General features: G+C 32.0%; 1 protein-coding gene across 1 annotated transcript in view; it reads left to right on the plus strand.

Moving 5' to 3' along the window:
* LOC134711090 (A disintegrin and metalloproteinase with thrombospondin motifs 18-like) overlaps nt 1–25,984 on the plus strand; it is a 47,267-nt gene that overhangs the window by 1,464 nt on the left and 19,819 nt on the right. Inside the window, exons 2-14 of the mRNA XM_063571524.1 lie at nt 4,064–4,212; nt 10,868–10,931; nt 11,833–11,893; nt 12,723–12,981; nt 13,569–13,725; nt 14,115–14,293; nt 16,374–16,460; nt 17,594–17,694; nt 18,352–18,477; nt 18,768–18,884; nt 20,974–21,071; nt 22,858–22,937; nt 23,477–23,587. Of these exons, the coding sequence (XP_063427594.1) occupies nt 4,147–4,212; nt 10,868–10,931; nt 11,833–11,893; nt 12,723–12,981; nt 13,569–13,725; nt 14,115–14,293; nt 16,374–16,460; nt 17,594–17,694; nt 18,352–18,477; nt 18,768–18,884; nt 20,974–21,071; nt 22,858–22,937; nt 23,477–23,587 (1,506 nt within the window). The 5' untranslated portion in view covers nt 4,064–4,146. The remainder of the gene's footprint in view (nt 1–4,063; nt 4,213–10,867; nt 10,932–11,832; nt 11,894–12,722; nt 12,982–13,568; nt 13,726–14,114; nt 14,294–16,373; nt 16,461–17,593; nt 17,695–18,351; nt 18,478–18,767; nt 18,885–20,973; nt 21,072–22,857; nt 22,938–23,476; nt 23,588–25,984) is intronic.

Below are 25,984 nucleotides of genomic sequence, written 5' to 3' on the forward strand. Positions count from 1 at the left end.
GATTTTCTGTGGGATGGTACTGGGATTGTCATGCGTATCTGGATTTTTTATCATTCATTGTGTTACCTATGTGTTCAGTACACAAATGTTTTCACAATATTTTTTTGGGATTGGCAAAACTGCTAAAAGTGCTAGACATATTGATTTTTTTACCAAATCAGGTTGAGGATATTTTTTGGCAAAAAATCCAAGTCAGTTTTCACTCTATATGTCACCAATTTAAGGTTAAATTTAGAAACACAGATTTTTTTGAACCCATTGTCGATCACATGTCGGAAGTATGAACGACACAGTCAGCGACTACTTTTGTCTAGTCATAATGACACACCATGCTTTTTTTACTTGTTTTGACGTTACGTTCTTTAAAACTTGACATGTAGTGCTAGAACGTTGAAAATTGCGGAAGCCTTTACGTGCCATGCTAATTAACTTTTTCCAATTTGATATAACGAATTGTGAATTTGATATAACAGATAATGAGTTTGATATAACAAATTATCAATTTGATCTAACAGATTATCAATTTGGTATAACAAATTATCAATTTGATATAAAAAAAAAATCATTAATCAGAAATAACAATTTGTCAATTTGATATAACAAATTGTGAATTTCTCTACCAATAGTATGATTTAATTATGATAATGAGATTGGTTGAAACATTGCGTAACCCAGATTCATTGTTTATCTGACGTCCAGCGACAAATATGGCATTGAATGCTAACCTTATTCAAAACTTTCTTAACAGGTTTAATGTTTCTGAAACCCTCTCCCTCCCCTTTTATCTATTATTTGAGGCAGCCTGGGGGACTAGTTTGAATGTTCTCTATTCAGTACATGGGACCTGGTGTCTTAAAACGAACGATTATAAAAGAAAAAGGATTAATTTATATGGCACATTTTCAAATCATAAAGAATGGATAGTGTTTCTAGGGACATAGGAACATGCAAGAATAAAAAATGCTGGCATGCTTCTTTATCAATTTCGATGGGCACATACAAAGATTAATGAAACATCCTTAAGTTCATCCTTGCATTTTTCTTTATATATTTGTTTCAATATTTATTTTGTTTGCACACTTTTTATTAAAAAAACAAAGACCCATGCGCGAGATTTAGAAAAGAAAATCCATGCTCAATCAGTACAATACTGTTGATAAAGTTGCAGTAGGAACTAATTTTTCTCTTTATCTTGTCTAGATTGTGGTGCACATTCGCCTGTACATTGTATTTTTATATATGTTGTTGTTTGCAATTTGATGATAGTATCAGGAAAAACGCAAATAGCTGAGTGACAACTATAGAATTACTTTTATTTCCATGATGAACCAAAGTGAACATATATATACATACAACCTTTATATAAAACCAGCATAAATTAATGCTCGTGGTTTTAGTATTTTTCAACTAGGAAAGTTTTCGCTAAAATGGGCTATCGAAAATACAGCTGAATGGATTAATCCTGCGCTAAAATGGGCTCTAATGTCTGCGCTAAAATGACCCCTAGTAGTTTTTCGCTAAAATTATCGGCGCCCATCTGTTTTCTTGTTCATAGTTGAGATTAAATTTCTTTTATGAAATTGGCAAATTTTATTAAATTAATCTTATTGTGGTTAATTTTTAATTTGCTTTCAGCTGTTGATTCTTTTAACATTTAATACAGGCGATGAAACAAACGATTCAACTAATAAAATTTTTATTGGGAAATTATCAAAAACGGATAAAAGATTAAGCCCTTGACACCATTTGCGAGTATGATGGTCTTGTGAAACAATGAAAGTCCGTCGGAAGGGGGCGATAAATGACTCGTTAAGAGAGACCAATATCTCTTGCACATAAAAGTCACCCTTTTTGATTTCGAAAAGAGCAGGCTAAGGCTACAAGGAAGCACTCGCACCCTCAAAGTGGAATTAAACGGATTAATATAAGTTGTAATAACTTGTTTCCCAATCCACTATAAATAAATATGTCAAGTTAAACTTAAATAAAAAGCAGCAGAAAATATATTTGCTCCAAGGGGGTACTAATTTAAATGAATATTATTTTTCTGTTTTAATTTAACTGTACTTAAAAATAAATATGTACCGCTTTTGCATTTCGGTTCTATACGTAGCAAGTGAAGCCAACCGCTCATATAAATTATTCTGTATGATTGAGCTGCACGAAATAAAAAAAAGTACGACGTTATTTATACAATGCATGAAAAATAACGTCAAAATAACGTTACCAAAACAAACAGTAACACCAACACCGTACGCGACGTCATATTATTTTGATCAGTGCAAATGCATCCAAGATATACTAATGACATATCCTAAAAGTATGATTAGATCACAAACGTCAATAGTTTTTGTCGGGAAGACTATTCTCTTGCGAGTCATATTGAGTGGTGGTTCTTCGTCTGTGACACGCTTCACGAATATTTTTAAAAGATCTTTAAAATATCGCCTTACACCAAAACTATATAGATCTTAAAATTATGAACCAAAGTACATTTCGCGGGTATTTTCTTGTCTAATATAAAAGAGTAACTCGAAACTTTTTCAATTTTATTAAACTTGATTGGCGACCTTTGTTCGCACAGTACCACTAGGGACAAAAACAGCTAAAATCAAGTATGGACTTTCGACGAGAACAATACGTTTTTTATATGGACATGGTCAGATTATATCTACCTAGGGCAAAGTTTCAATATACTCAAACAAATCCATATATAACCTCAAAACAGATAGCAATGTTAATCATTAACAATTATTTTTTTTATCATCCCTGTACACTCAACAGTTATTTCCTTGAATTATTTTACACATGTTTTGAAAAATTATATTTGGAGAACCGGGGTTCGTACATGTAGAGAATTGGGACCTTCACCAACAATCTTAAGTTCATTCGATCTTTTACTTACAACAAGGTTCATTGAGTGCAAATAAAAATAATGCTCAATTTTCATTTTTTCATGCTGATATATTAAGAAAACGATAAGATATCGCTGCATATTATATATACGGTTGTATAAAATATTTTTAAGATTTCTACATTTTTCTCATAACCCCAAAACTGTCCAACCATCGGTTCAAAAGTTACAAATAATGTACGCGGAGATTATTCTTAAAAGTATAAAGTATGTTTTTTTTCAAATAGCAGATTGTTGTCGTTTGAAAGATATTTTTCTAGTGCAAGCATGTATTTTCGAAAACAACAACATCTTACCACCTAAAATCTCCAGAAATTGAAAAGTTGAATATGGTTATATGTTTGACTAGTTACCAAAATCATTCAATGAAAAAAAATACACAAAAACTTGATTTGAAGTTCTCATGTTTTACATTGACTTTGTAAGTTTCATAAGTTCTATTTATACAACTGATATTGCATCATTTTTGGCACTTAAGCAAATGGTGTTATTTGATATACATGTATCAAATTGAACGTCTAAATGAGAAAGGTCATTAAATGCAAACAATTCAAACTTCTCAGACAGGTACATTTCAAATATCAAATCAAAGTCCAGATAGCCTACATTTCAAATATCAAATTGACGTCCCAAAAAAATTGGTTCGGTTGAGTCAATGCAAAAATTGAATTCAGGTGGTCTTTTATCAAATTAAAGAAATAATGTATATACTTCAAATATCACTGTTTTCTTCTTCCTCAAAATATGAATTGGATGGTGTTATTATAAAGCACAAAAATAGTGTTGTCGCATCGAAATGAATGAAAGTTCATCAATAAAATTAAAAATGGAAAAGGGGAATATGCCAAAGAGACAACAACCCAAAGGGCAAGAATCAACCGAAAGCCACCAATTGGTCTTCAACGCAGCGAGAAAAGTCTACATTACAATAACATACTTTCGATCTCAAAACTTTTGGTGGAATGGTCATTGAGTACGAATATTAAAAAGTTAACATAAAGACAACGTACGACAGGACGTTAAACCATATAAAAACGTCACGGTCAAAGGTTTTAAGATTAGAGAAGCTGAATTAATAAAAACAAAAATAGTATGCGTTGTTTTAAGATAGTTATGTTTTGTTTCATACGTAAAAACTTCTCTTTTCAGTAAAAAGACTTGATTTTATATTGTAACGTTAATAGATGGAATGCATGTTAGTCTTTGAATGATCGAAAAGACAGTACATAAGAATGACTGTAGAACATCGGCTGAACGTTGTTCTGGTTTTGATTTTATGCATCAACGGCGACATTTTGGTAAGTTTTGTCTCGTTATGTAATAAGTTGAATTGCCATGTTTCGATAAGTATTCCTTGGAGAGAATATTCCCAAAACATTTGTGTATCCTTTTCAAGAACTTTTATTATAACTTAATTTTTTTATTAGTTTTTGGAAGATGTTCACTTGTGAGACATCCATTGCTAAGAAATCAGTCGCAACAGTATGCTTGATACTTGTATGTCATTTATATATAGTTTTAACATTATGCAGACTGAATATCTTAATCCGTTGAAGTTCTTTGCGAAGCTAATCAAACAAAAATGTGCCCATAATAAACAGATGTCAAACACGCATTATCATTTTCTATGTTCAGTGGACCATGACATTGGTGTCAAAACTCTTATTTGGCATTAGCATTAGCATTAGCATTAGCATTAGAAAGTTTACTAAGTTTCAAGTGTATTGGTCTTCATATTTACTAAACACATTTCTACCTTGACCAAAAACTCTGACCTGCAGCGGGACAGACGGACGAAGGAACTGACCCTCAGGACTAAAAAATAATGCCCCTTAGTGTGGAATAAAAAATAGTTAATATAACTCGTAAAACATTTGATTCGAATGATATCAGTTTCGCAACATATAGGTTATTACTCTGAATGACTAGTTAAAGATTTCTATAACGATAATAAGCAATAGAAAACGCGAGAAGATCGAATCGCTTACAACAATATGGAATTATAGACAACTTTTATAGGAAATGTATGCTGTTATTCACCGAAACGGATTATTTACAGTTTGTTGTTACACCCCTGCAACTTTAAGAACCATTCTAAATAGTATCCTGTTTGTCAATATTGTCAACTTCGGAAACATACAAATTATGACCCCTGTTCGCCATCTTCGTAACTTCGTAACTGACAGTAACTCCTTTTAGCCGACTTTACCAACTAATTATATTCTATAAGTATATCTGTTCGCCATGATTTGGACACACTCTGACAAGTGCCAATGTTCTTCAAGTTTGCCACCTTTCAAAGTATTGTTACAATTACCAAATTGCATGTTCGTCAAATTCAAAACATTACTCCCTGTCGTTACTCTGTTCTTTGCTTTACGCCGCATTTGCACAAAAAAGGCTATATCGCGGAGAGGGCTAATTCGAATATTTTTACAAGCATATTTTATAATCAGACAAAAGGTTCTTCAATTAAACAAAATTGCAAACACAGGGACCTATGTAAAAGTTCCATGATATCACACCAGAATTTCACTGGGACATATATTAAATCGTACACAGAAAAAAGTAATTCTTTAAATAACCATGGAGTTGGTTACCCTATAGATATACTTGCTCCACTCTCAACATCAGAAACAAAAAAGTCAATTATGTACTTCAAACCAAAGCTTAAAACGTTGAAGACACAGAAACAGATACCAGATGTTTAAAAATACCAAGAATAAAGAGAGACGCACTGTTTTCCTTGTATAGTTTTGAAATATAAAATTACCTCCCTTGTTTATCTAAACTGGTGGTGTGTGTATAACATCCCTGTCACAGCCTTCCCTTTTCCAAATGCTCAATCAGTCAATCCATACATACAGCCAATATCCATAAGAAAAATTACGCTTTGTGGAAAATTATCTAGAAGCATCAACCATTTCCTACCCGAAGTCAGTACATTTGTGTAGACATGGATTATCATTAAACCACTTCAGAAATATTGGTTCTCACTGCTCTTAACTTCCGTACTTAATTTGGCCTCGAACATTTATGATTTATGATTCGAGGTTAACTGATGAGTCTTTTATAGACGAAACTTACGTCTGGTGTACAATATCATAACAGACAAACAAATAACTTTGATGCCAATCCTAGATATAACCTTGATAATCATGACCGTCCTTTTCCCCTTTTCCCCCAACAAAAAAAACCCATCTTGCTGTTTCATGCTAATGTATACTATACTATATAAAAGCCTAAACTTACCAATAGTCAATATATCCCAGAATGTGACTCTTCAATCTAGATGAATGCTTGATATGCCACCATCAATCCGGAAAAGACACCTTTTTTTACATAAATAAGGCCGTTAGTTTTCTCGCTTGAATTGTTTTACATTGTCTTATCGGGGCCTTTTATAGCTGACTATATGTGGTATGGGCTTTGTTCATTGTTGAAAGCCGTACGGTGACCTACAATTGTTAATGTTTGTGTCATTTTGGTCTTTTGTGGATAGTTGTCTCATTGGAAATCATACCACATCTTCTTTTTTTAAAGAGACACACGGCTACCGCCAATCAGTATTGTGTCTATGATGCTTTTCATATAAAAGTGGTTTTCAAGAATAAAAGACATAGTAGCACATGAACAAAAAACACCAAGATAATGAGAATCAATCTAGAGAAAATAATTTCCTGTTAGAGCAAAAAAAAAAAGAAGGCACCCAGCCCACAGAACAGCTAACTTAAACTCCATCGCAACGGCGAGGCAATTAGTTAGCAAAACGCTTAAGAAATTCTAGCCCTGTGTTCCTTGTCGGCTACAATGTATCCCACTAGCCAGAATGGACTGGAAGTCTACCTCGATTAAGGTACCGACTAGAACAATATACATGGAGTGGCTACTCAGGGATTGGAGAAAGCTGACATTTTAATTAACGTTAGTTGTTGACATGGTTATGAGCTGCATCCTTATAAATCAATTGCATGGCCTTCTTAGAAACAAATGAGACCGAATTTTAAGGAAACAGAAAAACGGGTGAGAAAGTGCCGTTGTTATAATAATAAACTGTAGCGAAATGTTATTAAACAAGACAGTCAAAACTAAGTGTTATGTTGTAACCTGTCACCCAGAGACACATCCACAGACAAAATAATCCAAATGAGTTACCGACGTAATATTCCTCTACGTTTAATACGAACATTATTATGTAGAAACCTTTATAACTCCAAATTAACTTTTATTTTAATGACCTTTTGACGTAATTGTGGAATCTATGTTAGTAAACAAAATTTAGGCGAATAGATATAGGAAGATGTGGTGTGAGTGCCAATGAGACAACTCTCCATCCAAATAACAATTTAAAAATTAAACCATTATAGGTTAAAGTACGGCCTTCAACACGGAGCCTTGGCTCACACCGAACAACAAGCTATAAAGGGCCCCAAAATTACTAGTGTAAAACCATTCAAACGGGAAAACCAACGGTCTAATCTATATAAACAAAACGAGAAACGAGAAACACGTATATATTACATAAACAAACGACAACTACTGTACATCAGATTCCTGACTTAGGACAGGTGCAAACATTTGCAGCGGGATTAAACGTTTTAATGGGCCCAAACCTTCTCCCTTTTTCTGAAACAATAGCATAACATCACAACATATAAAAACATACGATAAAATATCAATTAGCAGACTTAACTCAATCAAAAAACGTATGATTACACAAAGAACGAATAAATTTGATCTGCGATATCTGAATACAAATGCACAGTTAATTAAATATTAGAGACAAACAGACATGACCAAACAAATGTCAAAAAAGTGTACAAACAAATTCAAACACACTGAGAAATATTTAACCAATCAACGTTCACTTTAGAAAAAAACCCGGTTTTTTATAATCTTGAAGTTTATACAAATGTTGTAAGAATAAGTGAAAAATTGAAGATATTACAAATAATCAAAGCTGGTATACAGCCAAGATCCATATAAATAAAAAATGACAAAAAAGCATTATAAACAGTATCAACAGGTCGAATTAACAAGAAAATACGATTTGAGAGTACTCGCAGTTACTGACAGCTAGTTAAAAGCCAAAACCAATTAATAGTAAAAAATCATGCATCAGAGACTAAAATCGACTAAAACACATCACAGGGATTTAGTATTTTAACGTCATTAATAGTCAAAGAAGACATGACTTGTGCAATGCCAAAAATAAATGTATCGACAGGTAGTAGTAATAGTGAAGAGCGACTTCTATAGAAATAAAAGTTAACGTGGCTGTGTCCCCTATACATCTCGCCTCAAAAGATAATGAAATTTAGTTATGTTTTAATTTGCTAATGACAAAATCAATATTAGTGTCAATGTGAACTATATTCAGAGATCTAATTACAATATTGGTACGATAACCCTTACTTATAAGTTTGTTTAAAGGTTCGATGAGTTTACAAGGATCACATAGTGATTTCCTCGCTTTAAGTACAATATTACCATAAAATTTAGGATGAGAAATACCATTTTTAATAAGCTTTCTACAGGTATAGCCAAATTTACTAATCAAATCTTTGTATCTATGAAAGAATTTAGTAAAAGTTTTAAGTAATTTATGGTATCGAAATCCCTGACACAACAATTTACCAGTGATGCATTGATTACGTTCGTTAAAATCTATGACATCAGAACACACACGGGCAAACCGAACGAGTTGCGATATATAAACACCGTATGATGGAGCCAAAGGCACATCGCCGTCTCAAAAAGGAAAATTAACAATAGGAAATGAAAAATCGTCTCTTTTGTCGTAAATTTTAGTGTGAAGTTTCCCGTTTGAAATTGAAATGTCTAAATCTAGAAAAGGACAACTGCTGCTGTTTATGTTAGATTTAGTTAAAGTAAGTTCGTTTGGGTAAATTTCTGAAGTATATTTAGAGAACTCTGGATTATTCAACGAAAAAATATCATCCAGATAACGGTAGGTATTTTTGAATGTATCAACCAAATGTAACAATGATGGGTCTTTACTGAGTTTGGTCATAAACTGAGATTCATAGCAATATAGAAATAAATCTGCTATTAAAGGGGCACAGTTGGTGCCCATAGGAATACCTACTACCTGACGATACACTTTATCGCCGAAACGTACATAAATGTTATCAAGCAGAAAGTTTAAAGCTTCAATCATATCCTCACATTTCCAGTAAGTGTATCTAGCATACTTTCCTTTTTCGTTACAGAAAAAGGCCTTAAACGAGTTACAGCAAATAAAATTACAATGAGATTTTTCGAAAGACCATTTTATCAAATACAAAAACTTTTTCTTTATAAGATTGTGTGGAAGTGTAGTGTACAGAGTAGAAAAATCATAACTGTCAACAGAATTGTAAGGACCATTGAAAGCATGTATTTTATCTAAAACCTCTAAAGAATTTTTAACACTCCAAAAATAATTAATACCATTATTTTCATAAGCTTTATTACAAAAGTTAATAACCAGTTCTTTGATAGTAGTTAGGGAGGTGGTTAGAAGCACTGATAGATTAGTAGTAGAACACTTACTCGAAGCGGAGATGAAACGGAATTTAAATGGTTTTTTGTGTAATTTCGGTAACCAGTACATGGTAGGGACTTTCAAATGTTCGGAAGATGCTTTAAGCTGGGCAGTGGCAGTGGTATGCTTGTTAACGATTTGACTCTCTGTGGTGCGCACTGACCTGAATGTAGAGGAATTTATTATTTCGTTTTGAAGAACTTTCGTGTAGTATATGCGTCACACCACCACTACATTATTTGCTGCCTTGTCTGCCGGTACGAACACAAACCGCTCTGCGAGTACCTTGAGTTTGTTTGAATGTCTTTTTCTAAGGAGAGAATAGTGTAACGACTGGAATTACTGACATGACGTTTTTGTTACAAACTGTAAGTCTCTTATTTCTTGAGGAGATGTATAAGTATCCTGCAACGACCACTCTGTGTTTTTGTTTGCTGTTATTCTGCTCTTTGTGTCGATCTGATAAATAAAGCCGTTTCTAACTGCTTTTTATTGTTTGTTGTTAATATGTTGGTATTGTTAGACTAGTGTCTCGGGTTATGGTCAGTGTTGGTGTATTAGAAATAGTTTAACCCCGCCACACCTAGTTTACGTGCCTGTCCCAAGTCAAGAGGATGTAATTCAGTGGTTGTCGTTTAATTTGTTGATGTTTATCATATCTGTTTTTCGTACATTGTTTTGTTTATGAATCAGGCTGTTTGTTTTCTTGTTTGAATGTTTTACTTTTGTCAGTTCGGGACTGACAATATAGAATTATAATTTGATACGCCAGATTCGCGTTTCATCTACATTTGACTCATCAGTGACGCTCAGGTCAAAATAGTTATAAAGCCAAACAAGTGACAAGTTGAAGAGCATTGAGGACCAAATATTCTTAAAGAATGTACCAAATACGGCTGAGGTCATCTACATCTGGGATAAGAAAATACTTAGTTTTTCTAAAAAATCAAAGTTTTGTAACAGGAAATTTATAAAAAAACAAAATGAACAGATAATTGATATTCATGTCAACACCATATTGCTTTCTAATGGGCTGGTGATACCCTCGGGGACAAAACGTCCACCAGCAGTGGCATTGACCCAGTGTTAAGCGAGACGTGCGTGCACAAGAATATCTACAAATCGACATGGCATTAACGCGGAGATGACCCGTCTAAAAAACTGTGACGTAAACAGTTGATAAACAATATTTGACAGATTACAGTATGATAAAAATATCTACTGATCAATTATAATCATATAAATCCTACTTTTAAAGATTTTTATTTTATTTTAGACAACAAAGGATATAAATGCATAATTATTCGATTTCAATTTCATTTATCAAAAATTGTCGCCTATTTACTGTAACTAGACCATCTTTATTATTACTACAAATAAAACTGTTCTTATTTTTATTCTTATAGGCAAACTCATTGTTAGATGATAAACACATAAATGAATTCATCAACTCTAGGAAACTTCGTGAAGGTAAGCAAATATATTTTAAAGTTTTAAATGTGTGTTATTGGCAAAGTTGGGGGTAGTATAGAGAACGGATAGATTAAAATGTGTCCTTCATTGAAAAACAATATTCCATTCTATCATGGATATTTATAAAACTTGGCCCCAAATATACCAGATTATGATTATTAAAAAACAATGATCATTAGCAAGATATCCGATGTTGAATGTATCTTTAAATATTCGGAAACCAGCTTCTGTTTAATATTAAGCAATACTTCATTTGATCATGTCAATCAAACTCTCTGGTTCAAGCAAGTCTAGCATAATGATAAAAGAAACATTGTATAAGTTGTAATGTTGAAGAAATTATTATATTTACAGATTTTTCGTACAAGTTATCAGTGTTTTATAAACTGCTTGACGGTCACGCAAATGCATGATGCAAGCACACAGTTTTTTGTTTATCATATTTCTGTCATATTTTCACAACTAAGTGCTACAGTCTCATACTGAGCATTGATACAAAGACCACACAAAGACTTTTAATGGATATGAATACGGTATAAGGAGAAAAATAAAATTAGATTTTTAACCATTTAGATATCCTCATTTACATGTAAGATTGAAATAAATACATTTGAATTTAGAACTTAAAACTGGTACACTCTAGAAGATTAACCTGTATCTCCAGGTGCAAGAAGGTAGGTGTAAAAAACTTATAACTTGTACAAAAAAAGAACAAATTATAATTTGTACAAACTTACATCTTGTACACAATATATGTATATACATTAACAAAAACAAATACAGGAAAATGTTCGAAAAATATTCTGTTTTTCTTGAAATATCTTTTTGGTATAACAACAAACTTTCAGATATGTATTATGCTCATGTGTATTTGTAAATCTCAACATATTTTTTCCAGATGGCTTTAATGAGTTTGAGTTGACATCAGTTCAAGAAAATATAAATTCAAATCAACAGAGGTATAATTGTGTTTTAAGCATATTAAATGTATTCCCGAATGTTATATGCCGAATAAGACTTATAACAGGGTTTGTACTGACATGTTCAGAAGACCCCGACTTGACAAATGCAAAACAAAATCCAAGAGAAAAGATTCGTGTAAACAAAACAACGAAAAACAAATATGACCTTATGCAAACAAATATAACCTCTGAAGTACAGGCTCCCAAACCAGGACAGGTAACTCAGATTGCCTTTTAACCAAACATGATTGCAGGTGATAATCTCCCGATCCCCAACCCAAGACAGCGACGCAATAAATAGCACCACACACAAACAGCTTCCAACCATCAGTTGGAAAAGGCTTGACTAATCAGATTGACACTTAGCACACAAAAAGACAACTATAAATATAAAATCATGTATTCAAGTTTCAAATGTCAATCAGTAGACATCCATTGAATTGTCTATACATACGTCATAATCATTGAGAAAATATCATGACATTGTGCAATGCCTTATATATATTATACGTATCGACAGTATGTAGGTCCTTGACTACTTATAGCTGTAAAGCAATAATTATATTTTCTCATGTTTTGATATAATAATAACAACATAAAAGTTTGTTCTCATCATAACAAATCAGTAGTAACTATATTGTAGTTGACATACACTATAAAGCTATACTCATATAATTGTATCAATCATCACTTGTAGTTACTAAATCAAAAACTGGATCGACTAAAATAAAAATAAAAATCAATAAAAATCATTTTAAATTTTTTTATCGCCTGTTCTTAAGGAACCTAAGGTATGCAATTAATAGTAGAAACATTCCTTTTAAAGCCTAGATGCTGCGTCAATCCATCGACGAAGAAGATCCTTAGACCCTAGTAAATTAATTGACATTACAATATCTGCATTTGGGGAAGCGTACAACATGATTCTTCAACATACACTGTCAGCACTTCAACCTTCAGCTAAGGTGTCCATTATAGCTGATGAACAAGAAACGGAATGGAATGGTGATCATCCGGATTGTTTCTTGATTGGAAATGTCCATTCTCATGATGGAACTGCATCGGCATCATTTTGCAAAGAATTGGTATAAAATTGTCTGCTAGAAATTGGCAAATATTTAACTTAGAAATGAAAATGAGAATTTGAAAATACATAGTAAACATTGAAAGTTTAACTTTATAACTAACTTTAATGCACACGTGTTTTAACAGAATTATGGGTTTTCACATCACATGCCCCCATTATGTAAATCTACAAATAACGCGACTGTGATAGATAAAAATCGAACAAGGTGATTGATCAAGTCCGAATTGATCCGTTTCAGTGGTAATGGTAAGTACACATGAATGAATGGTTAGTAATCGAGTGCAGTTGATCACGGTCATACCAGAAACATGGGGAAAACGCTAAATGAAGAAAATACAATACACAAAACTGTAGATTACCAAAGGAGCTCCAAATAGGTAAACAGATCCTACTCAAAATGTACTCGTGTTTGTTTTGCAAGTACACATTCAGGTACAATAAAATGTGATAGGCAAAATTTCCATAACCAAAACATGTATAAACTCTCAAAGAAGGAACATATATATGTTAGATATACTGTTCCTGCTCAAAGTAATATTTAATATTGCATATGAACGTACTGTAAAATAGAATTTATCAATTTAGCAAGGAATGATGTCAACTAACGACCATGAACTTCACTTTGAAGTTTTACCACATCATATCCGAAAACGTAGTATATTAAAAAGTGAACAGCATACAACACTGATAGCAAGAAAACGACGTGAAGATTTTAAGTTCGCAGATTTAAGCAAAACGAAAGGTAAGCATATATTTTCTGGTAAAGATATTTATCTTAAAGTAGTGTTGGCTTTTATGAAGTAATTGTTTTATTACCATCATATATGAGGGTTTTAGAATATCTTTTTATTTGTCTTGATGATAATAAATATTTTGATATGGTATAAGTTGATTTTTTAAGCGTTACAGATGATATATTGTGTTTTTAAAAAAACAATCAAACAGGACATGCGAAAGTCTGACAACAATGAGTCAACATTTTGAACGAACTGAAATCATGTAGGCGTAACAACAAGTGACCATAGAACTAGAAAAAAAGTTTTACCATCTACTCATAACCTATCCTGTTTATAACTAATGAAATAATATACGTTTGAGGACCTTTTCTGTAAATTGTTCATACTATTTCAGATTACATTCTTATTAATCAAACTGAACCCAACCACCAAAGAATACACAAACGAGCGGTGCCTTCTTCTGATTTTACAATAGAATTGGCAGTGTATGTTGATGCTGACTTCTTGGCTTATAAATTACCAGCTACTGATATGACACGCAGAGTGGAAATGATGCTTTTGAAATATAATGCAGTGAGTAAAATTATGTAACGTAAATTGTAAACATCGTTCAAACTAACAATACTTAATGTTTAAGTAGTTCTTTTCCTTATTATGCATAAAATATTCTCAACCGTACGCATAGTAATGAAATACGACATGATAGTTGAAAAATAATTCTAGGAATAAATAAACAATCATATGAGTAAAAAAATGTAAATAGCACGACCTACAAACAGAATAGACCTAGATACGCCGAGAGGGTTTATATCTCTAGCGATGTTATTATTCGTTAACTTAACAACATTTTCATGACCTTTCAAATGATGGCCTTTTTCAGAGTTTACAGAGCAATTGTTACCCTTTTTAAACTGAATAATATGCATGTGTTATGTAAGTGTAATGAAAAAAAAATCACACAACAAAATAAAATAGCTTTCGTCAAATTTTGGATTTGGCCAATCACATACTTCTATGACAATCAGATGACTAGACCTGAAAAAAATAATCCAAAATGTTCGTTTTATTTGTTAGCATTTTCATATAGTGAGAGGTTTGGCTAACCATTAAACCAGGTTATTTTTCGTAAAATGTCATTAACCAAGTCAGGAATATGGCAGTTATATTATCAAATAAATCGTTTTATTTGTGTGTTGGTGTTCGTTGTAGGGTTGGTTTTTTGTTGCACTTTGGTTTTGCTGTAGTTCTTTTGTTTTCCTCTTGTGGTTGTTGTGTTCCCTCGGTTTTGGTTTGTAACCCGGATTTGTTTTCTATCAAATTACAATATAGTTATTACTTTAGAACATCGGTATACTACTGTTGCTTTTATTTGTTATTGAGAAATTGTAAATCTTAAATATTTCTATAAGGAGCAACTTATTCATCAAATCTATAATGGATAAGTGATGATTAATACAAAGATAATTTAAGGCGTCTGACTGTCTTTTTTTGCATCGGAATACCACTATTGATTTTCATCTATTAGTCTTTGTTTAATTACCGAGAGTTTTCGTCGATGCGTTGATGTTGGTCTCGCGAAACAGATTTCAAGAATTCGAAGGCATATAAGATAACAAAATTTAAAGTTCATTTTTTCATTTATTCTGAATATACATGAACAGAATCGAGCTCAATGAATAAAGAAACAAAAAGGAAACAAATTGAAAATAATTTGGTGAGTCCATTCCAGCAACAGATATAGGAAGCTCTTATTCTAGAAAAAAAGCACGATAAATGAATAAGCTGACACCACGGCAATGGTTTGAATCATGCTAAGATTTTTCGTGCATATATATTCAAGATATTTGTGTGGTACACACAAACAAATAATATTGTAAACCGTATAATATTCAAACAGTAATACATCTTTTACATTTTCCAAATTGATGGCTTGCTCCAGTTTGACTTTGGAAGATAATTATAAATGAACAGTGTATCATCAGAATTATATTTATATTACAAAGAAAGCGTTCAAAATCTCAAGTGGTATCCATTTAATAACAACTTGATAAATGATTAATACAAATATTTATCTTGTCATTTTTCTTAAATAAGATTGGGGGTCCAATACTTCAATATCGATCTTCCAATATAACCTCTTGAACTTATGAAGTGTTTTTGATGTATTTGAATTATTTGATGTATAGGAATTTGAAACTAAAACGTTGTTTAGAAGTGGAATAAGGATGGTATTATTGTGACATGTTATCCGTATACAATGTCTATGAGTACAATACATGAAGACACTACTGAATATGATGATGATGAATTGGTGAATTTTCTAGCGACAAAAATTATATGCATATCAGGACCTTCCGCTCGTACGCCAATCACGAGTGTACGAGACGAGCCATTTGACATTATTTCCAAAATCAAAAGAACAACAAACCTAAATTTAAGACCTTTTTTTTCTATTCTTTTGCATCCTCAAAGGGAATGCTCCGAAACATATATCAATCAATCATCAAAAGTTGAAAGGTATTGTCTTTCAGTTTTATCAGGACGGTTGTTGATATTTATCTATCACTTTCTAGACTCATAATATAAACACACAGTAGCATTGAAACTGTTGGATTCTTTTTTGTTTTCATGTCTTTTATTTTTATCTTTTCAGGTACAGTTTGAATGGGGTCGTGCCGAAGTTTTAAATTATAACGTCACTCTATCAATAAAGCTGATGACGTTTTTTGAAACAAATCCGGTGAGACTTTATACTTCTACAGTTATATGTACTTTTTTTTTAACTTTTCCAATATGCAGTCGTAAAGTTCTAATATTATCTTAGCGTCACTGATAAGTCTTATGTAGAGGAAATGCGCGTCTGACGGACTCAATTATAATCCTGGTACCTTTGACCAGTAGTCAGCACTTCAGTGTTGACATGACTATCAATTATATGGTAACTTTTATAAATTTCCTGTTACAAAACTTTGAGTTTGTAAAAAAACTAAGGTTTTTCTTATCCCAGGAATAGATTACCGTAGCAGTTTTTGGCACAACTTTTTGGAATTTTGGGTCCTCAATACTCTTCAATTTTAACTTATTTGGCTTTGTAACTATTTTGATCTGAGTGTCACTGGTGTTGTATGAGAAACTCCACTGCTTTTGTCCTTATAACAAACATGAGTTAAATTAACAATGGTGGATTACGTGTTGCTCAGTCGTTAGATTCTATGTTGTGTTTTGTGTACTATTGTTTGAATGTTGGTCCTTTGTAGCCATGGCGGTTTCACTGTATTTTCAGCTAATGAGTTTGAATATACCTTTTATCTTGTCACGTGTATCATTATTTGGAACATATTCTTGTTGATCCGATGTATGTGAATTCACAGCCAGATTTGTATATGTAAGAATATGAGGGGGATTCGGAAAACAAATCAGGAATCAGACAATTGTATGTTCCATGCATCATTTTCATAGCATTCCAAGTCGAAACCGTTTGTTAAATAGTGTAAATAAACTCATCAAAGATACCAGGATTAAAATGTTATACTTACGCAGACACGTTTCGTTAACAAAAGACTCATCAGTGACGGTCAAGTCAAAAAGTGTTTAAAATACCAGATAAATTACAAGGTTGAAGAGCATTGAGGGCCACAAATTCTTTCTTTTTTTATGGGCCACAAATTCTTAAAAGTTTTGCCAAATACAGCAATAGAGATTTTCTATAATTGTTTCTAAACGCAAATATATAATTTAGTAAAAACAAATAATGTATCTCATAAAACAACCAGAACCAAGATTATGGACCATCACACGAACAAGTGGCGCTATTAAACGAGCTTTTAGAACACAGCTTTCTTGAAGTGATTTCTGTTATTTGTTCTATTTCAGTCCTGGTACAATGCTTCTACTGCTCTGTCATATCCCTTGAATACTATATGTACGGGAACTCAAGCTGGTCTAGCTTACGATCATGTTCATGTTCACACAGGGTAAGAAATGAATTGTTCACATATGCTTGAGCAACTTATAGGACACAATTTCCACATGTTAACAATTGAGAGAACGTTTTCTATATCCTAGTTTAAAAAACAAAACATGCTTATCAACAGCTGCTTTGATTATCAATTGTAAGTTTTTTATTCACCAAAATATTCATAGATATTTTTTTTTTGTAAATTTAAGAGATAGCAAACAGAGATTCATCAAATAAAAAAGAAAATGAGAAATTCTAGATTTTGATAGAACTGTTGAATCTAAACAATCTAAATGCATTAATTATCCTTTGCTATGATATTCATACACCCCTTACCTCACTTCAAAAATTATATATAACGTTTAAATATGCGCCCATTTATAGTATAACCTGTCTGAAGAAAAAAAGAAGAGTAGTTCATAAACCTTAAAAGATAAATGTAATATAAAAGATATAAAAGATATTATGCATTTTGAAAGAAAAAAGTAATATCACAAAATGCTGATTTCTGAGTAAAATTCAAAAAGGATTGTCCCTCATCAAATGGCTAAATCAAAATCAAAGCAACCTTAAAATAATCAAACCTAGTATCTATTGCATATAATATAATGATGTGAGTTCAGAAGCGAGATTGTGTTTCGTTGGGTGGCTGATTGAGTTTCTATATTTATAGCATTCCGGAACCAGCATTAGGAGGACTAGCTTACCAAAATAACATTTGCAATCCTAGATATAGATGTGGTGTTTCTGCAGATGGACCTACAACATATGTCGCAACAGTCCATGAAATTGGTCATAAGTATGTTAGTTCATGCATTTTGATAAATTACGAGTAACCTTCCATAATGGATGCTGCATTCAAATGTTTTAATGATTGCTTTGTATTTATATGTTAATTTTACAATACAAGTCGTATTTATATTGTAAATAATGTATGTTTCATGATATATATCAAGTTTAAGTATTTTTTATATTCTATTCAAGGACAAAATAATTTCCATGTTTTAAATAACCTGAGACATTTCTTTAAATTAAGCAATTTGATGATTAATTTACCACAATCTTCTCAACTTACATTATTATTTACAGCATGGGTATGTTTCATGACGCTGATAGAAATTGTTTATCTCCAGACGTTGGTGTTATGGGTGGCGCTGGTGTCGGATGGAGTACATGTAGTGTCAATGATATGAACACTATGTTACAGTAAGAAAATATCGTACTGTGAATTCAAGTATTTTCGTGGGTACCAATTTTCGTGGATTAAGGAAAACAAACATGTTTGTGGATATTTAATTTCGTTGTTTTGCCGAAGTTTAACCAAGCCTATATGAAATTTGCTTCTGGTTGAACATTTAATTTCGTGGTTCTTCTTCACCCAAAAAAATCCACGAAAATTGGTATTCAACGAATAATAATGAATCCACAATATACTTTAGTATATTAAAGGTTAACATTGTATTTTATATGGTTGTCGATTGTTTGACTATATGGTTGTACGATGTTTTCGCAATAAAAGTTTATTCCTAGATGTGATGAGTTAAAAAAAACATTTGTCGCACCTCAATGTAATTTATAGACATATTTTTTGAAAATAAATTTCTTTTTTCCGTAAAAATTCTGATAAATAGCGCACATTTGAGGATCATCAAATCTGTAGACTTTGATTAGAAAATGTAATTTTCATTTCAAAATAAATTACGTTTTACCTGTGGGCAAAGTGCAAATATAGTAACGTAAAATGCTCAATTAATAACAATTGTAGTAATCCAGTATGTCTAACAATGTGGACCAATTATAAGCCATACATACAAAAAGTCACACTTACAATATACAAATCTGATAAATTGACTACAGAGGAAATGAAATGATGTTATCAAACAACATTTTAAGTAAATGTAGGATAATACTTGTACTTTTCTATGAAGCTATTGAATATGCATCATTCGAATTGGACTATTAGGTTTGAAAAAGAATAGCGGATGGCGTCAATTTAAGTTAAAGGTTTTTAAAGATATTATTTTATTTCATAACAAAGTAAAAGTGATTCTTTTTGCCTTTACTAACTTTATGATATTATATTCGTGTAAAAAGGGTCGGAAGATGTAAAGTAGACTTTAAAAGACTCATAAGTTGGAGTAAGAGTATATACAATTAATGTTTGAGTATGTGAATTTATTTATCCAACATTTCAGAAATAATCTTGAATCATATCAACAATCTTAATATATTCTGCAGGAAACATTGACACACCCGTAGATATAGATAATTGAGTTCTGGTTTTTTAGGAAATATCACTGGTGTACACACCGTCTAGTCATTTGCTAGAAAATACTTGGTTTACCTACTCTTATATACCTACATAGAGTTATTTTCTTTCAGAACGACAGGTTATTCTTTCGAAGAATCCTCGGGGTGTCAGGATCGGTTGGTCTCTTTCATTTGACTAATCCTGACACCCCTCGATGTGTTATACTTCAAGGAAAACATTAAAATATACATTATCTATAACATAAATTTGACTAATGATCTCAAAAATATTGACTGCGATGTTTAAATTTGATGAATGCATATGTAAAAAATGCCAATTATTTAAGTTGAAAAACAGTGTCACAAGTAACATCATTAGTGATGTATCAGTGAAGTCATTTATATGAGAGAATTTTGATATAAATTATGACAGATTTCTCGGAATTAATAATTGCACCAACTCTTGACAATAAATAGGGTTTTTTTTCTAAAAAATTCTCTCCCATATTTAATTTTTGAATAATTATTCTAATTGACAATGAATGGCGACACATACAAAATCATGTAAACAAATGTCTAAATGTCACTATTTTTTAGGAAAATAATTGAGAATGATTTTTTTCCGTTTTCCGGCTTTTGTTCTTATAAATATAACACAGATACACGTTTTTGCTTAATATCTATCAAAAATTAATACATTCGACAAAACATACACATTAGATATATTTTTGAAAAATAATTTTTACCACAGAGCATAAATAGTCAAGGTTCAGCACACTTTTTTGTAATTTTGTGTAATATATCTTAGCTTCCAAATGTTATGATTGTGAGCGCCTCCAGTAAGTCTTTTGAACACAACGCACTTGTTTAAAATACTTAATTTTAAGCATGTTTTCTATTTTTAATAATGAGATTACTTTAGTTCTGCATATTTTTTTCGAAAACTAAGCCAGTTCCGACAAAGTTCAGTTGCCACTTGTTGTTTTCATTCTGTATTTTTGTTTGTTATTTGAGACTTATAACGAATACAAAGTATTATTTACAGAACAGGGAACCATGGATGTCTATGGATAGACAATATTGCTGATAATGAGGTCACTCCAGCATCACTAGTAGGAATAACATTAGTGCCAGAACTTTTAGGTAAATTAAGTTTTAGCCGTTGGAAACAGAAAGGTTTAATAGGCAACAGACACCATCGATATTTTTTTGGTTGATATCCGCTGACGTTAAAGACAGTACTTGATGTTACCACCACTTTTTGCATCCCCTTGGTATAGAGTATTTCAAATTTTTATTCAGACCTATCAAAACCTATGCCATGCATGAGTCAATGATTGAGGTTTGTGTTGACAAAACAACTTTCAAGATAGTTGAGACATGTTTTGGAGACCATGTTGTGTAATGCCTGTCTTAAGAATATAGTCAGGTCAGGAATTTTTGTTAAATATTTGGACTCCTTGATTTTTTCCCTTACATTTCAGGGTCAAATATTTTGCCCCGTATCATCCACTTTTTATTTCATAAAAGACTTTAAATGCTCATAAAATGGTCATTACCAAAATTTAAACGGATTCTTGTTTTATTTTTTTTACGATTTCAGACCAAAATAATTCAAATGCCGAAAAGAAGGTAAACGTACGAATGAGTCTTTTGCGCCATTATTTAAAATCAAATACCTCAAAAGGGAGTTCAACATAATATAGCATTTGTTGCTGCCTAATATCGTCTTTATGGACACGGACAAGGTTTTTCCTTGATTGTAGAAAATTAATGTCTACATCATGACCCTTCAACCTTTAAATTTGTCAAGTTTCTGCACTTACATATAGGTAACGCTCATTTAGAATCCTATATATGCAATAGGAGAAAACGTGATTCATCGCTAAACGGAATTTGCATGTATATGTTCCTTGGTAATAACGAATTCAACAGAAGAACGAAATAAGGAAATGTGAAATGATTGCCATTTGAATAACAGGTCTTACTGAGTTAATAGGATGCAGATTCATATAATATAAGGTCAACGTATGGATTTTAACAATGATCAAATCGCATATCGAATAGTCATCTATAAAAGGCCATTTTTCCCGAATCACGTCTTGGAAAATCATTTTATGGGCTGTTGGAGGAAATTCATTTAATAATATCACTATTGGTTGTAGCAGTGTCTCTTTCATTGTGAGACAAACATCAAGATATAACAAACATGGACCAAATCACTACAAATTTAACGCTGTTGATAGGTGAATGAAGTTTTGCTTTTGAAAATTTTAAGTTAAGGGTATAATAGCTGTAAATCATTTGACAATGGTTTAGTCAGTTGATATATTCCTCCTCTGTGTCAAGCAGATATACTCTTATTAATGTTTATACCTGTTTAAATATATAATACTTTATATATAAAATAAGATGTGGTATGATTGCCAATGAGACAACACTTCACAAGAGACCAAATGACACATAAATTCACATCTTTAGGTTATCGTACGAGCAGAATCATGCCACATATTCATCTACGAAAAAAACGAAATGTGAAATGTAAAACAATCCACACGAAAAAACTACGGCCTAATTTATGTAGGAAAACAACAACGAAACAAATATGTGACACAGCAACTAACGCAACCACTGATTTACAAGCCTTTTTTTCTTTTTCTTTCGACGAGACATTTTCAACATACCTCCTTGTTTTTCTCAACATTTTCAAATATATATATTAAAAAAAAACAACGGTCTCACAAAATAAAGTCTAACAACTGGAATAGTCGTGCATGCAAGCTTAAAACAAATTTTAAGCTATCGAGACAATATAGAGTTCCAATAATGATTCAAAATTATATTTGTTGGTGTTCTAATTAGGATTTATATTTTTTTTATAACAATAAATTTCTGTATAACGGTGTTTATATTATGTCTTTATAACCAGGTCAGATGAAAACAGCAGATGAAGTATGTGAACAGTTATACGGAAGTGGATTTAAATACCGTGAATATCCAGATGTTGTTGTGAGCAAATTTTAATTTCAATTCATTTACTTCATTTTGACACATTCAAAAAATTTTAACTCATAAGGTCAATACAAAACAAAAATTCTAAGGATAAAAAAAAAAGACTTGCATGTCAACATAATATAAGCAATAAGATGTGGTGCGGTTGCTAATGAGATACATATACCCCAATGACTAAAATGAAGTAGAAGTTTTCAACTGCCTGGAAAAAAAACGAAATGCCTCAGATTCTTCGAAACGGTAAGCAGATTTTATCCCATATGAAACCCATATTATTGGTCATGGTGAATACTAATTCGGTTATAATATTCTTTAAGTAATGTCACAATCGAAGGAAAAATGACTGAATTGTTGTTACGAAAACTTTAACATATTCGTGGTCAATTTTGACAGATATTCCAAACCTTTCAGCCATCTTGTGATGACGCATTTAATAACTTTTATTCCAGAAGGTGATTGTCACAATATAGTAAACAATGTCGTCAGGAATGAAATTATTTGTACAAGTGAAAAATGCATTTTTTTTCTGTCTACAGAACCCTTCTTGTAACCTGTACAGTTGTGTCGATCATAACGTTGGGAACGCACATGGTCGGATGTTCAAGCAGCCTAATTCTATTACCGGTCTCTACTGTGAATATCAAAAGGTAAATATAACATTACAATATTGTTAGGAATCATAGATTTTGTAGACATTGGACAGCTCCAAAATAAATGTTAGAACGGTTCCTGGTCCTTCTTTGCAAAATTTACAAATGTCGCTCATATTAACTTTTCATCTTGTAAAATAGTGAATAAGTTCCTAAAATTTTTAATTGGAACCAGCAAAGCTTAGTGCTTCTAGTATATTTTATACACGAAGAGTGTATTTTTTTCCAGTTAATTCCACTCATATTTAGACGGTACTTCGTTTTATTTTTGGCAGTAACAGTTATATATTTCTCATTCAATACTTTGTACATGTCCTGTGAATCTTTTTTTTATTCAAAGAAAAAAATTATACTAAAAGGTAGTATTACTTGATTTTTTTTCTCCTTTCCTTAAATATTGATCGTGTTTAACTACTCGTTAAGCGAGTGTGCTATTCCATAATAATGTAAAAGATTTGGCTTTAAGTACTGATATAATTGTTGGAAATTTTGATATGACATAATTTTGCTGAAAGTAAAAATAAAAGTCGTACACTGTCCAATTTCAAACTTTAACACAGTTCTTATGGTAGGTCCGAGAACACAGTTGTCGTCCTTTGATTTTCGTTTTCCACGAAATAGTCCCTAGTGTGGACAGTGTGTTATTTGCCAATTTTTGTTATACCCCTTCCAAATTTATTTTTTCAAGTTGTATGTCTCAATAGCAAGTAAGGGGGGGGGGGTGAAATTACATTTTAAAAGAGAATGGATCATGAATTTGAAAGTAGTGATTTGGTCCAACTGAAAAAGGTAAAAATTAGCATTTCTAAAGCTGTCAAAAGATTTCAAGACACCCTTAACACAAAATTATCCATATTTTGAGTTAGAGCTGATAAAGTTTTTCTATAATTTTGATATAATTTGTCACAAAAGAAGTATAACACACTGTAAAATTTTCAATAATTGTATAAAGATATGCACTACGAAATAACTGTAGTCTCGGGCCAGATCTTGATCCAACAATTTTAATGTTTTCTACCTCCCATTAAGGATAAGATAGAATTTCATCAATACATCGCGGCTTCTTAGTTGATTACGGGTTTTCCAAGCATCAAAAACCTCTTGCCAAAACTTTTCTGATGACCTTTTAATACGCCCAATATAACTTAGTCTTATGAACTTTTTTTTGCACCACAATAGCGACTAGTTTTGAATTCGAATTTTACAGCCGTCTTACCAATGTTTGTTTCTGTGATATTATCCCAGATAAACACATACGTTTTTTTGTAAAATTACGTTATATATTACCCTCTGCACTAGGGATAGATAGAAACAGATTATTTACTTGAGATATATTATATATGAAATAAGCATATTCACTTCCATTGCCTTTAATTGGTCAAGCATCTAAACCCCTTTAAAAAATCTTCGACTACACATGCGAGGTTTTCGTATGTGTTTTTTTCCTTTCCCATGAATTTGTTCTGAAACGCTATTTTGTTGGAGTAGCACTCTTCCCTTCCAAATCCTGTATGTATAATCACTGTCCAAGGACTGGGTGGAGGTTTGGGCGACGAATAACATGTATAAGGTTTTTTTTATAACAAATGGACAAAAAATCCGTCATTGGCACCTCAGAAACTAAAATGAATACAAACTAATCAGTCAAGTTGAAAATGTTTTAACTGTTTTAAATGTTATAATCCTGGTACTTTTGATAACTATTAATGGCATGGCACCTACTAGACGAACAAAATTAAATGCATTTCGTGTTTCAGAAAGCTAAAATCATTTTTGAATTTTTATGGGCATTTTTCTGTTTCTGCAGAATGTGTTATAACTGTATTGTTTTGCAGTGATTGTCCTTGATTGACATGGACAATTAATGAACACTAGATATCTGCACAAAAATAGGTGAGTTAAAAAGTGTGATTAAGGGGACAGTATCAAATGTAATTTAGGTATTTCTTTTCTTTTACACCAACATCTTGAACGAAAAATATAGTGCATGTCAAATTTCTAAAAAAAGATTTTAACTTTCTGAAAAACAGGCCTTTACTTTTTTCCACTGCACAGCTAAGTTTGAATTCAGAATAGTTTTAAGGTGTAAATACAGTCATTTATATGTGGTATGATTGCCAATGAGACAACTATCCACAAAAGACCAAAATGACACAAACATTAACGACTATATGTCACCGTAGGGTCCATTTGTTATGATGTACCTTAAACTTGCTTCATTCTTATGTATGTGCCTGTCCCAAGTCGAGAACTTGTAATTGAGTGGTTGGCGTTTGTTTCATATTTGTTTTTTGTTCATATTTGTTAATAAATTGGACAGTGAGTTGTCTTGTTTAAATTATTTTACATTTACCATTACTGGTAATTATATACCTAACTATGCCATATGGGCTT

Source organism: Mytilus trossulus, chromosome 3, assembly GCF_036588685.1.
Source record: "Mytilus trossulus isolate FHL-02 chromosome 3, PNRI_Mtr1.1.1.hap1, whole genome shotgun sequence".
Taxonomy (NCBI): domain Eukaryota; kingdom Metazoa; phylum Mollusca; class Bivalvia; order Mytilida; family Mytilidae; genus Mytilus; species Mytilus trossulus.